The sequence below is a fragment of the Rhynchophorus ferrugineus genome, unplaced genomic scaffold, assembly GCF_030347505.1.
Source record: "Rhynchophorus ferrugineus isolate W39M unplaced genomic scaffold, kcgeb_rfMv2 rfM5, whole genome shotgun sequence".
Lineage (NCBI taxonomy): Eukaryota > Metazoa > Arthropoda > Insecta > Coleoptera > Curculionidae > Rhynchophorus > Rhynchophorus ferrugineus.
Genome location: NW_027472584.1, coordinates 24,161,709 through 24,175,973, shown reverse-complemented (window position 1 = coordinate 24,175,973; position 14,265 = coordinate 24,161,709). Strand labels below are relative to the sequence as shown.

At 34.9% G+C, this 14,265-nt stretch overlaps 3 protein-coding genes across 3 annotated transcripts in view; all 3 read right to left on the bottom strand.

The window, feature by feature from the left end:
* Nucleotides 1-14,265, bottom strand: part of LOC143197535 (lachesin) — a 543,053-nt gene that overhangs the window by 340,960 nt on the left and 187,828 nt on the right. The window lies entirely within an intron of this gene.
* LOC143197714 (uncharacterized) lies at nucleotides 4,455-5,250 on the bottom strand. The gene is made up of 2 exons (XM_076406341.1): nucleotides 5,061-5,250; nucleotides 4,455-5,006 (listed from the first exon to the last, which is right to left on the bottom strand). The coding sequence occupies exons 1-2, from the start codon at nucleotides 5,171-5,173 to the stop codon at nucleotides 4,481-4,483; spliced, it is 639 nt and encodes a 212-aa protein (XP_076262456.1). The 5' UTR covers nucleotides 5,174-5,250; the 3' UTR covers nucleotides 4,455-4,480.
* LOC143197537 (uncharacterized) lies at nucleotides 13,260-14,096 on the bottom strand. Its single transcript, XM_076406077.1, has 2 exons — nucleotides 13,865-14,096; nucleotides 13,260-13,810 (listed from the first exon to the last, which is right to left on the bottom strand). Exons 1-2 carry the CDS (start codon nucleotides 13,975-13,977, stop codon nucleotides 13,282-13,284), a joined length of 642 nt encoding a protein of 213 aa, XP_076262192.1. The 5' UTR covers nucleotides 13,978-14,096; the 3' UTR covers nucleotides 13,260-13,281.

Genomic DNA, 14,265 nt, shown 5'->3' with positions numbered 1-14,265 from the left:
CTTTCGCAGTCACTCGTAGCGTTCCTTGGTGTGGATAAATTTAGTTACGTCAAAAGGTACAGTTGCAGCTGTAATGTTTCAGAAGGTGGATTGAAAATGCCCAAAGACTCTATCTATAAACTATTCTAAATAAGAAATATTTAAACCTTGGAAAACATCCCTAGTCTGTGGATTTCCGACGCATATATCACAGTTAAAGATAAAGGACCACCAAATGGGAATTAGAGCTGCTGTTAACCAATATAGTCCATAGGAATTTCGTATATTCATCACTGAATAAAAAAGGATATATATTTAATAAAAAAACAATAAAATGAAATATAGGTCAATGGTAAAATGTTATTTTACAAGACCGAGCACACATAAAAAATTAAAAGAAACGGCTCCGTACTCTACGAACACGAGGAGTGATTTCTTTCATTTGCTTTTTCTTCTCCATCTCTTCCTCCTACTTGTCTTCAACCTGGGGCACTGGAACGACAAAATCCACCAATATTCTCTCATTCAGCCTTAAAAAAACCAGGAGAGACATTTCAGTTCTCTTATGAACTCTTCGCATGCTCCAGTAGAAGATGTAACATTCTTTCTGTGTTTTTACAATTGAAACAGCCAAATGTCAGTAATTACGTTCCTGAACTTCTGTAAGTAAACCTCCAATAGGGTTACGTCGAACTCTAATATGTACAGATTTTCTTCGCCAAGGAATGCCAGCCAATCTTCTACTTTGATCCTGCTTTGTGTGCAGTAGAGGAACCTGGCGTGCATTTTATTACAGACGCAGAATCGATGGATCTCATCATGGAGATTGTCCACGAATCAATTTATCTCAACCATATCAACAAAAGAGGGCAATATCACCCTAGTTGAAAATACATGTATATACATGGAAATAAATACATGAAAATATATGGTAAAAAATACGGCGAAACTTAAGTATTAGTTTCAATGTCTCGGGTGGATTTTGCATGGATAAGCAGGGTTTCAGGAATTCTTCACCCATATAGTACAGGGAACGCCGCTTCGGGCGATTTTTTGATGGGTTTCCGGAAGCCATATCTGTTTGCGTTTGAAACTAGCGTCCTATAGAGACTCAAAAATAACAAAAGTGTTCCTTTGGAGATCTTCAAAAGTAAACTAGGGGAAGAAAGTACAGGCGATTTTCAAGCTTAATTTTCTTAGAACTATAAACTAAACAGATGAGACAACGACCTCGTCCATTTTTGTGTTTTTTTCTTTAGGAGAGAACTGTTGTATTATACGAAAAGTACTGTATTGTTGTCTGAGTATCTTATTTGAATAGTCTTAAGAGTGGGATATCTAAAAATAGACGTCAGAATGATTGATATACCCAGTTTCGCTTTATATCTCCGTTCAACCGATCACCTCTTCTTTCTTTGAATAAAACGGCTTTTTAAGTAAATTAATATTATTCCTTGTTTGAAATCCTTTGCCATATTATAACTTATATTTTTAAACTTTCGGAAAGAAACTGTAAATTTTTGAACATAATATATCGATCTAGTAAAGAACAGACAGATCACAAATAATGAGGTTATTTCGCTACATATTTTATCTATAGATGTATGCTACCGTCTATATAAAGTATATATATATATATATATATATATATATATATATATCCTAAATATATATATATATATATATATATATATATATATATATATATATATATATATATATCCTAAATATTACTGCCGTTGTATATAGACTAATACTACGATTTCAATTTATAAAACATATTTATGGAGCAACTTTTATATTAATCACTGAAAATAAAAGACATACATTTTATAAAAATTATTACAATGAATTACAGGTTAATGGTAAAATGTTATTTAACAAGAACTAACACAGATACAAAATTAAAAGAAGCAGCTGCGTACTCTACGAACACGAGGAACGATTTCTTTCTCTTTCATTTCTTTTTCTTCTTTATCTCTTCCTCCTTCTTGTCTTAAACCTGAGGCACTGGATCTAGTCGAGAGCTGGAACGACAAAATACATCACCATTCTCTCGTTCTCTCTCATGGAAAATAGCAGAAACTATATAAGTTCTCTTAAGGACTGTTCGAATGCTTCAGTAGAAGTTGTAACAGTATTTCTGTGTATTTTCAATTGAAACACACAAATGTTGGTCTTCTCGTTCCTGAACTTCTGGAAGTAAACTTCCGGTGGGGTTACGTCGAACCCTAATATGCTCAGATCAGCTTTGCCACCGTATGCCAGCAAATCTTCTACTTTGGTCCTGCTTTGCGTGCAGTAGAGGAACCTGGCGTACATTTAACTCCAGGTAAACGTAGAATCGACGACTATAGATTTCTGCGAGGAGATTGTCCAAAATTCAATTTATCTCCACCATATCGATAAAGAAAAGCAATATCATTCTAGGTCAAAATACATGTATTGGTAAAAAATTCGACAAAAGTAATACTTATTCAAAGTTTGGGGCGAATTTTGCATGGACTAGCAGAGTTTCGGGAATTCTTCACACATATAGGACAGAGAACGCCGCGGCCGGATATATTTCGATGGATTTCCGAAAGCCATATCTGTTTGCGTTTGAAACTAGCGTCCCATAGAAACTCAAAAATAGTGCTCCCTTGGAGATCTTCAAAAGAAAACTAGGGGAAGAAAGTACAGGCGATTTTCAAGCTTAATTTTATTAGAACTATAAGCTGAACAGATGAGACAACGACCTTGTCCATTCCTGGTTTTTTTCTTTAGGAGGGAAGTGTTGTATTATGCGAAAAGTACTGTATTGTGGTCTGAGGGGCCACCTTATTTGATTGGTTTTAAGAGTGAGATATCTAAAAATAGACGCCTGAATGATTAATATCCTCAGTTTCATTTTATATCTCCGTTCAACCGATCACCTCTTCTTTCTTTGAATAATACAGGTTTTTAAGTAAATTAATATTATTCCTTGTTTAAAACCATTTGCCATATTATAACTTATATTCTTTAAACTCTCGGAAAGAAACTGTAAATTTATGAACATAATATATCGATCTAGTAAAGAACTAGTAAGCTACCTTCTATATAAAGTATATATATCCTAAATATTACTGCCATTATATCTAGACTAATACTACGATTTCAATTAAAAAAACATATTTATGGAGCAACTTTTATATTCATCACTGAAAACGAAAGACATATATTTTATCAAAAACATTACAATCAAATACAGGTCAATGGTAAAATGTTATTTTACAAGACCTAACACAGATACAAAATTAAAAGAAGCAGCTGCGTACTCTACGAACACGAGGAACGATTTCTTTCATTTCCTTTTTATTCTTTATCTCTTCCTCCCTCTTGTCTTCAACCTGAGACACGGGATCTGGTTGAGAGCTGGAACAACGAAATCCATCACCATGCTCTCGTTCTCTCTCATGGAAACCAGCAGAGACTATTCTAGTTCTCTTATGAACCGTTCGAATGCTCCAGTAGAAGATGTAGCAGTCTTTCTCTGTTACAGTTGAAACAGCCAAATGTCGGTAATTTCGTTTTGAACTTCTGGAAGTAAACCTCCGATGGGGTTACGTCGAACTCTAGTATGTTCAGATCTTCTTCGCCAAGGGATTCAGCCAATCTTCTACTTTGGTCCTGCTTTGTGTGCAGTAGAGAAACATGGCGTGATTTTACTCCAGGCAAACGCAGAATCGACGGATTCGACGAAATAGACAGATCTATGGATTTCTTTAAGGAGATTGTCCACGAATCAATTTGGGAAACAATACGGTAAAAGTGATACTTATTCAAAGTTTCAGACGGATTTTACATGGACAAGCAGGTTTTCAGGAATTCTTCAGACATGTAGGACAGGGAAGGCCGCTTCGGGGGATCTTTCGATGGGTTTCCTGAAACCATATCTCTTTGCGTTTGAAACTAGCGTCCCATAGAGACCCAGAAACAGTGCTCCCTTGGACATTTTCAAAGGAAAACTAAGGGGAGAAAGTACAGGCGATTTTCAAGCTTAATTTTATTAAAAGTATAAACAGACCAGATGGGGACAACGACCACGTCCATTCCTGTGGTTTTTCTTTATGAGGGAGATGTTGCCTTATACGAAAAATATTGTAAGGCAATTTGAGGGGCCATCGTTCTGAATGGTGTTACAAGTGATATATCTAAAAATAGAAATAGAGATGATTTTTATCCTCAGTATCACTTTGAACTGGCCTTTTACAAATATTGATCTATTAAAGAATGGATAAATCCCCATTAATGAGAAGATTATCTGATGCTGTCTTAAGAAATATACTTCCATCTATATAAAGTGTACATATTCTATACATTACTGTCATTATATCTACACTAATACTAATTTCAACTAAAAAAAACATATTTATTGAACAACTTTTATATTCATTACATTTATTTTAACATAAACATTACAACGAAATTTAGGTCAATGGTAAAACGTTAGTTTACATGACCGAACACAAATACAAAATTAAAAGAAGCAGCTGTGTACTCTACGAAGACGGTGAATGATTTTCTTCTTCTTCCCTTTTTTCTCTGCTTCGTCCTCCTTCTTGCCTTCTATCGCTGGCACTGGATCGGGACGGGAGCTGGGTCCAGCTTCGTTGAAATCCATAACCATTCTTTCGTACTCTCTCATGGAAGCCAGCAGAGATTCCCTCAGTTCTCTTATAAACTGGTCATAATCGAATGCTCCAGTAGAAGTTGAAACGGTCTTCCTGTACTCCTCCAGTTGTATCAACCAAATATCGATTATCTCGTTCCGAAATTTCTGGAAGTAAATCTCCGGTGGGGTTACGTCGAAACCTGGAACGCTCAGATCTTCTTCATCAAGGGCCAGCCAATCTTCCACTTTAGTCCTGCTCTGAGTGCAATAGAGGAACCTGGCGTGCATTTCCTCCAGACAAACTCGGAATCGACGCATGTGGATCTCTCTATGGAGATCGTCCATAAATCGATTTATTTCAGTCATGTCGATAAAGGGGGACAGTAACACCCTAGGTGAAAATAAATGTATTGGTAAACAAAATTTCGACGAAATTGGTACTTACTGGAGGTTTAAGAGGGATCTCACATGGGAAAGCAGGGTTTTCAAAAATTCTTCCCCTATATCGGATAGGGAACGCCGTGTCGGGGGATCTCTGGATGGGTCTCCGGAAGCCATATTTCTTTACGGTTGAAACTAGTGTCCCGCAAGGAAATACGAATTTATAATAAATACGGACCCGTAATTTTACCCAATAATAATAATTAAGCATATTTTATATTTACCTGTTTATTTATTTCAACAATTAGAACTAAATATCTGCAGCAACACCAGGAAAGCGTCAGTTAACTGAATCTTCAAGATGGCGACTAGGCCCTAACGTCAAAAATATTCTAGAATATTCTAAAACGACCTATTTCCTGTTATTAGTCGTTGCCAGGCAACGAGGCCTATTTCTATTGGTCGACAATGACAGGGAAAAATGCAGGCGTCTAATGTCAGTGTCAGTTAAATATTTTCATACAGATATAATGTTTGACTTTAAAATCACTAAAAGTTTTGATGTAATTTTAATACGCGTGTATAATTTATACAATACTAACATTACTATTTATAAGGATGTATTGCCGTTTACCAGGTTTAGATATGAATTTCTCCGATATATTCCCCCGTAGTATATAGTCAAGAGCATGATAAAATTCCACAAAGAAACCAGCAAGTAGTAACCCCGTATTAATCGGAATATTTCTATACAATGGGTAAAAGATAAAGCCATAAGGAGTATATTTTATGAAATATTTATAACCTAACATATCATTGACATTGACGTGAAAACGAAACTGACAGTTGTAGTTTATAAAAACACAGAGAAAAATGTATTATTCTCTGTTTTACCAGTGATCAAATATTACTGGAATTTATGAAGATATATTTATGAAGAAAGCTACATTATTTGATGTTATATTAGGTAAAACAAGGTAGGTGGAAAGTAGAGCTCTATGACAATTCTTTAAGCAACGAAACCCCAGGGGGCCCAAAGCAAGAAAACTCAGGAGAATTAATGTTTTTCTTTATTTGTAACGTACAATTTTGAAGCAAACACTATTGAGTGTTTGTTTTATGATTGGTGTAACATTTTTCAAGTCGAACAATTCAAAATATGGAGCTGTGTCTTCGAGTTAAAGGAGTCTCTGCTTCTGGGTCATCCTGTTCGTTCACGTTGTACTGTTTGATCCAGCGTTCAACAAGTTCCTTTTTGTGTATTCTGTAGTGAAATATGGCATGTAAATCTTCAAGACACATGCCGAATTTTCGGCTGTGGATTTCCCTCAATAGGACTTCTCTACGGTTCAATATGTGCCGACCCTTATCGGCTAATCTCTCAATCTGTCGTCTACAATATCAAGAAAACTATTACTGGAGACAGTTTAAGACGTTTAAGTGCCCGAACAATAAGTGTAAAGTGATTTTAGTGCGATTTGTGTTGTGACATTTGGACGCTTACCGGTTTCTCAAGAGATTTTCCACATCCTCCAAGAGTTTTTCCAGCACTTTATCTGAGATGTAGCAGAAACGGTGCCTGTTCGAATAACTGTACTCCATGTTCACCCACACTTTATATTTCCCGAAAAAAAAAGAAAAAAATGCGGAGCGAGGTTCAAAATATTGCGACAACTTCAAACTGACATGAATTGTCAGGCACACCTACAGGTAAGATTTTAGGTATACCTATAGTATATAAGGAGTAAAATAACTTTCCTGATTCTAAATTTGATAAGTTCACGTTCTTATACATCTTATATGGTCCAGCGCGATATTTTTGACAACACATATAGATTGATAAGATACAGTGTATCTCAAAAAATACTTGAATGTCCTTGAAAATCATAGACAAGAAATATATGACATTCGAAAAAACCTATTGGTTTTTAAACTTCTTTGAAACATGGTATTTAAAAAAATACAAAACTTTCTTCATATATACAAGGTGATCAAAAACTAATACATAGAAAGTGACAAGGAATAACCAAGTGTCCAAATGCATAGAACTAGCGGGAAGAATACTGTTTGGATTTCTGATACTAATTGAATATCTTTTTTTCAAAGTGGACAAATTACTTAATTTCGCTTTTTTCTTATTAATATCTCCAATATTATATATATACTAGAGCACATATCTTATGTAGAGTTATCAGTTTCAATGTTATACCTCGGAACGTATCTATACAATTTCTACTGAATGTTCTAAGATTCCACATATTCTATAAGAATTAACAAATTTCTTTAAAAGAAAGATGCTTTTTGTTCAATTCTAAATTTATACTAAATAATACGTGACCTATTAAGAGAAAATAATAGTACTTTTAAAGGCTTTATCGCAAAAATTATTGTCACAATTATTGTCAAATTAAGTCCACAAAACATAACATTTTAAACTTAGTTAATTTCATATACGTTTTAATAAATATTTTCATAAATTATGTCGAATAGTATCTAATAAAAATCTGAAATAATACTAAAATAATGTATAGTCACCAAATTATAGGTAACATATCGTGTATAGGTAATCATTACCCATCCTTCGAATTCTTATTTATTTTTAGAGGACTCGTTAATTTAGGTTTAAATATAGGTTTCTTTTCAATTTATGCATTTTCTTGGATTATTTTATTCATTCACAGTTAAGAAATATTTAGTCTAACCTTGTAAATTCAGCGATTTTGAAGTATATCGTTAGGAACTATGTCCTTGATGATCAGAGTCAAGTAATAAATAGAATTTAAGAAAACCAGTAGGTTTTAAACTTCTTTGGTATTTGATATTCAACAAAATAATGGGGATCAAGGGATCAATACAAGGGGATCATAAACTAATATGTGGAAAGTGACAAGGTATAAGCAAATCTCGATCTTAATGCATATATCTAAAGGCAATAATACCGTCAGGATTTGTGATACTAACATGAATATATTTTTTCTAAGTAGACACATTTTCTAATTACTCTTATTTCTTATCATATTCTTCAATATTATGTGCATACAAGTGCATAAATCTTATGTAGAGTTGCTACTTTCAGTGTTATACCTAAAGAGGTACCTATAAAATTTCTATTAGATGTTCCAAAAATCCTCTTTTTTGAGAATTAACCAATTTATTTAAAAGAGAGATACTCTTTGTTAATTTGCAGAACTACATGTACTAAAAAATAATTAAATCAGTAGTAGAAAATTAAGAGGCTTTAAAGGAAATGTAGAGGTTATGTAGAGTTATCAATTTCAATCTTACATCTTCATGTGTATCTATAAATTTAGATGTTTTAGAAGTTCAAAATTGTTACTTGTTCTTTGAGAATCAACTAATTTCTTTAAAAAAATGCCTTTTGTTAAATTATAGACTTATATATACTAAAAAATAATTAAATTAATAGCAGAAAATACAGTAGTTTTAGAGGATTTATCGGAAAACCTGTTGAAGAGTACACAAAATAAAACTGTAAAATGTATATTTTTAGAACCATTTTTTGTTACCTTTTAATATATCTTTTCATGCAATTTATCTAATAGAGTTATCAGTTTCAATAATACATCTGCGAGTGTATCTATAAAGTTTCTATTAGATGTTGCATATCATTCAATTTCCCATCTCTTGGAGTATCCCCATTGCTCATAATCGGCTTCTTGGGCCACATTTAACACTTCTGTCAATTGTTATCGAGTTTGAGTTAGGTCTTCATCTAGTAACTTTTGCAGTTTCGGATCTTCAAACTCATTTGTTCTACCAGAACGTTATTTATCGACCTCGAAATCAGCATTTTTGAATTTTCGAAAACAAGCCTCACGTGTTTTTAAGGTTAGAACGTCCTCACTGTAAGTTTCTACCAGTAAACGATGTCTTTCAGTGGCTTCTTTCTTTTGATTAATTAAAAAAATAATGGGTACCACAAATTCAGGCTCTAAGACAGGAAACTTTGAATATAATTTTTTCCAAGTAGACACATTTTTAAATTTTTATTTCTTATCAATATCTTCAATATCATATATATACTAGTGCATATATCTTATGTAGAGTTGCCAGTTTCAATCTTACATCTCCGTATGTATCTATAAATTTAGATGTTTTAGAAGTTCAAAATTGTTACTTGCTCTTTGAGAATCAACTAATTTCTTTTAAAAAATGCCTTTTGTTAAATTATAGACCTATATATACTAAAGAATAATTAAATTAATAGCAGAAAATATAGTAGCTTTAGAGGATTTATCGCAGACATTATTGAAAACTTTACAAAACCTAAGTTCTTAACATTATCTATTTTCAGTTATGTTTTAATATATATTAAATTGTATGTTTTCTTTCAATAATCTGTTCAAGAAATATTTCGGGCGACCTGCGACCAAATGTGGATAAAAGTTGCTGTTAATCAACATATTCTACCGGAATTTGTAACGAAGCTTGCAGTTCAGGATGAACGACCACCAAAGAGAAGGTTGTAGTAGCATAGTTTTGCAACCGTAGATTAATGGAATTCGGAGTCGCCAAAACTTAAAAGTACTTTATATAGAGGGACACCATGAAAATTTGGATAGAAACAGTACTGTTTCGATGTTCTTTAACGGCAAATTGGTTGATGAAGGTCCAATTGATACTCAAAAAAAACAGAGACGGAATAATGACCAGATACATCTCTGTGACCGTTTCTTTAAGAGGAAGGTATATTATATAGTGAAACATTACGCCCATGGCTATAACGGTCATGCACAAGAGCCATGTATTTTAAAACTACCTGAATGGTGAACGAGTTAGACCTTTTTATACTCTCAGTTTCGCTATGTATCGCCGTTCAACCAGTCGCCTACTCTTTCCGTAAAATAAAATAGTTTTTAAAGTAGATCAATAATTTTTGTTGGTTTCTATATCTTTTCACATATTATAATTGAAAGTCGGTAGAATTCCAGGGAGATTATAAGGCTGTTCTCTAGTGAATCAATTGAGTTAAAATAGTATAAAATTAACTATCAAGAAAAGAATACGTTGACGTATTGGTAATCGTTCCGCAGTCACTCGAAGCGTTCCTTGGTGTGGATAAATGTAGTTATGTCAAGAGGTACAGTTGCAGCTGTAATGTTTCAGAAGGTCGATTGAAAATGCCCAAAGACCCTATCTATAAACTATTCTAAAAAAGAAATATTTAAACCTTGGAAAACATCCCTAGTCCGTAGATTTCCGACGCATACATCACAGTTCCAGGTAAAAGGCCACCAAATGGGAATTAGAGCTGCTGTTAATCAATATAGTCCATAGGAATTTCTTATATTCATCACTGAATATAAAAGGATATATATTTAACAAAAAGCATTAAAATGAAATATAGGTCAATGGTACAATGTTATATTACAAGACCGAGCACACATAAAAAATTAACAAAAACGGCTGCGAATTCTACGAACACGAGGAGTGATTTCCTTCATTTGCTTTTTCTTCTCCATCCCTTCCTCCTACTTGTCTTCAACCTGAGACACTGGAACCAGAAAATCCATCAATATTCTCTCGATCAGCCTTAAGAAAACCAGGAGAGACATTTCAGTTCTCTTATGAACTCTTCGCATGCTCCAGTAGAAGATGTAACATTCTTTCTGTGCTTTTACAATTGAAACAGCCAAATGTCAGTAATTACGTTCCTGAACTTCTGTAAGTAAACCTCCGGTAGGGTTACGTCGAACTCTAATATGTACAGATTTTCTTCGCCAAGGAATGCCAGCCAATCTTCTACTTTGATCCTGCTTTATGTGCAGTAGAGGAATCTGGCGTGCATTTTATTCCAGACAAAGGCAGAATCGATGGATCTCATCATGGAGATTGTCCACGAATCAATTTATCTCAACCATATCAACAAAAGAGGGCAATATCACCCTAGTTGAAAATACATGTATATACATGGAAATAAATACATGAAAATATATGGTAAAAAATACGGCGAAACTTAAGTATTAGTTTCAATGTCTCGGGTGGATTTTGCATGGACAAGCAGGGTTTCAGGAATTCTTCACCCATATAGTACAGGGAACGCCGCTTCGGGCGATTTTTCGATGGATTTCAGAAAGCCATATCTGTTTGCGTTTGAAACTAGCGTCCCATAGAGACTCAAAAATAACAAAAGTTTCTTTTATATTAATCACTGAAAATAAAAGACATACATTTTATAAAAATTATTACAATGAATTACAGGTTAATGGTAAAATGTTATTTTACAAGAACTAACACAGATACAAAATTAAAAGAAGCAACTGTGTACTCTGCGAACACGAGGAACGATTTCTTTCTCTTTCATTTCTTTTTCTTCTTTATTTCTTCCTCCTTCTTGTCTTCAACCTGAGACAGTGGATCTAGTCGAGAGCTGGAACAACAAAACACATCACCATTCTCTCGTTCTCTCTCATGGAATCCAGCAGAAAATATTTCAGTTCTCTTATGGACTGTTCGAATGCTTCAGTAGAAGTTGTAACAGTATTTCTGTGTATTTTCAATTGAAACAGACAAATGTCGGTATTCTCGTTCCTGAACTTCTGGAAGTAAACTTCCGGTGGGGTTACGTCGAACCCTAATATGCTCAGATCTGCTTCGCCACGGGATGCCAGCAAATCTTCTACTTTGGTCCTGCTTTGCGTGCAGTAGAGGAACCTGGCGTACATTTTACTCCAGGTAAACGTAGAATCGACGAGTATGGATTTCTGCGAGGAGATTGTCCAAAATTCAATTTATCTCCACCATATCGATAAAGAAGAGCAATATCATTCTAGGTGAAAATACATGTATTGGTAAAAAATACGACAAAAGTAATACTTATTCAAAGTTTGGGGCGAATTTTGCATGGACTAGCAGAATTTCGGGAATTCTTCACACATATAGTGCAGGGACGCCGCTGCGGGATATATTTCGATGGGTTTCCGAAAGCCATATCTGTTTGCGTTTGAAACTAGCGTCCCATAGAGACTCAAAAATAGTGCTCCGTTGGAGATCTTCAAAAGAAAACTAGGGGGAGAAAGTACAGGCGATTTTCAAGCTTAATTTTATTAGAACTATAAGCTGAACAGATGAGACAACGACCTTGTCCATTCCAGGTTTTTTTCTTTAGGAGGGAAGTGTTGTATTATGCGAAAAGTACTGTATTGTGGTCTGAGGGGCCACCTTATTTGATTGGTTTTAAGAGTGAGATATCTAAAAATAGACGCCGGAATGATTAATATCCTCAGTTTCATTTTATATCTTTTTTACAATTGAAACAGCCAAATGTCGGTAATTTCGTTTTGAACTTCTGGAAGTAAACCTCCGATGGGGTTACGTCGAACACTAGTATGTTCAGATCTTCTTCGCCAAGGGATTCAGCCAATCTTCTACTTTGGTCCTGCTTTGTGTGCAGTAGAGAAACATGGCGTGATTTTACTCCAGGCAAACGCAGAATCGACGGATTCGACGAAATAGACAGATCTATGGATTTCTTTAAGGAGATTGTCCACGAATCAATTAGGCAAACAATATGGTAAAAGTGATACTTATTTTACAAAGTTTCGGATGGATTTTGTATGGACAAGCAGGGTTTCAGGAATTCTTCATACATGTAGGACAGGGTAGGCCGCTTTGGGGGATCTTTCGATAGGTTTCCTGACACCATATCTCTTTGCATTTGAAACTAGCGTCCTATAGAGACCCAGAATAAGTGCTTCTTTGGACATTTTCAAAGGAAAACTAGGGGGAAAAAGTACCGGCGATTTTCAAGCTTAATTTTATTAAAAGTATAAACAGACCAGATGGGGGCAACGACCACGTCCATTCCTGTGGTTTTTCTCTATGAGGGAGATGTTGCCTTATACGAAAAAGATTGTAAGGCAATTTGAGGGGCCATCGTTTTGAATGGTGTTACAAGTGATATATCTAAAAATAGAAATATAGATGATTTTTATCCTCAGTATCACTTTGAACCGACCTTCTACAAATCACCTTTTCTGTAAATTTCTGTGCATAACCTATTAATCTATTAAAGAATGGATAAACCCTTATTAATGAGAATATTATCTGATGCTGTCTTAAGAAATACACTTCCATCTAAATAAAGTGTACATATTCTATATATTACTGTCATTATATCTAGACCAATACTACGATTTCAACTAAAAAAAACATATTTATTGAACAACTTTTATATTCATTACATTCATTTTAACATAAACATTACAACGAAATTTAGGTCAATGGTAAAACGTTAGTTTACATGACCGAACACAAATACAAAATTAAAAGAAGCAGCTGTGTACTCTACGCAGACGGTGAATGATTTTCTTCTTTTTCTCTTTTTTCTCTCTTTCGTCCTCCTTCTTGTCTTCTATCGCTGGCACTGGATCGGGACGGGAGCTGGGTCCAGCTTCGTTGAAATCCATAACCATTCTCTCGTACTCTCTCATGGAAGCCAGCAGAGATTCCCTCAGTTCTCTTATAAACTGGTCATAATCGAATGCTCCAGTAGAAGTTGAAACGGTCTTCCTGTACTCCTCCAGTTGTATCAACCAAATATCGATTATCTCGTTCCGAAATTTCTGGAAGTAAATTTCCGGTGGGGTTACGTCGAAACCTGGAACGCTCAGATCTTCTTCATCAAGGGATGCCAGCCAATCTTCCACTTTAGTCCTGCTCTGGGTGCAATAGAGGAACCTGGCGTGCATTTCCTCCAGACAAACTCGGAATCGACGCATGTGGATCTCTCTATGGAGATCGTCCATAAATCGATTTATTTCAGTCATGTCGATAAAGGGGGACAGTAACACCCTAGGTGAAAATAAATGTATTGGTAAACTAAATTTCGACGAAATTGGTACTTACTGGAGGTTTAAGAGGGATCTCACATGGGAAAGCAGGGTTTTCAAAAATTCTTCCCCTATATCGGATAGGGAACGCCGTGCCGGGGGATCTCTGGATGGGTCTCCGGAAGCCATATTTCTTTACGGTTGAAACTAGTGTCCCGCAAGGAAATACGAATTTATAATAAATACGGACCCGTAATTTTACCCAATAATAATAATTAAGCATATTTTATATTTACCTGTTTATTTATTTCAACAATTAGAACTAAATATCTGCAGCAACACCAGGAAAGCGTCAGTTAACTGAATCTTCAAGATGGCGACTAGGCCCTAACGTCAAAAATATTCTAGAATATTCTAAAACGACCTATTTCCTGTTATTAGTCGTTGCCAGGCAACGAGGCCTATTTCTATTGGTCG

Excerpts from the sequence above, each read along its gene's own strand:
- LOC143197714 (XM_076406341.1), bottom strand. The coding sequence starts at position 5,173 with ATGGCTTCCGGAGACCCATCCAGAGATCCCCCGACACGGCGTTCCCTA. Across the intron at positions 5,007-5,060 it reads AGATCCCTCTTAAACCTCCA|GGTGTTACTGTCCCCCTTTA; the intron begins GTAAGTACCAAT and ends ATTTTCACCTAG.
- LOC143197537 (XM_076406077.1), bottom strand. The coding sequence starts at position 13,977 with ATGGCTTCCGGAGACCCATCCAGAGATCCCCCGGCACGGCGTTCCCTA. Across the intron at positions 13,811-13,864 it reads AGATCCCTCTTAAACCTCCA|GGTGTTACTGTCCCCCTTTA; the intron begins GTAAGTACCAAT and ends ATTTTCACCTAG.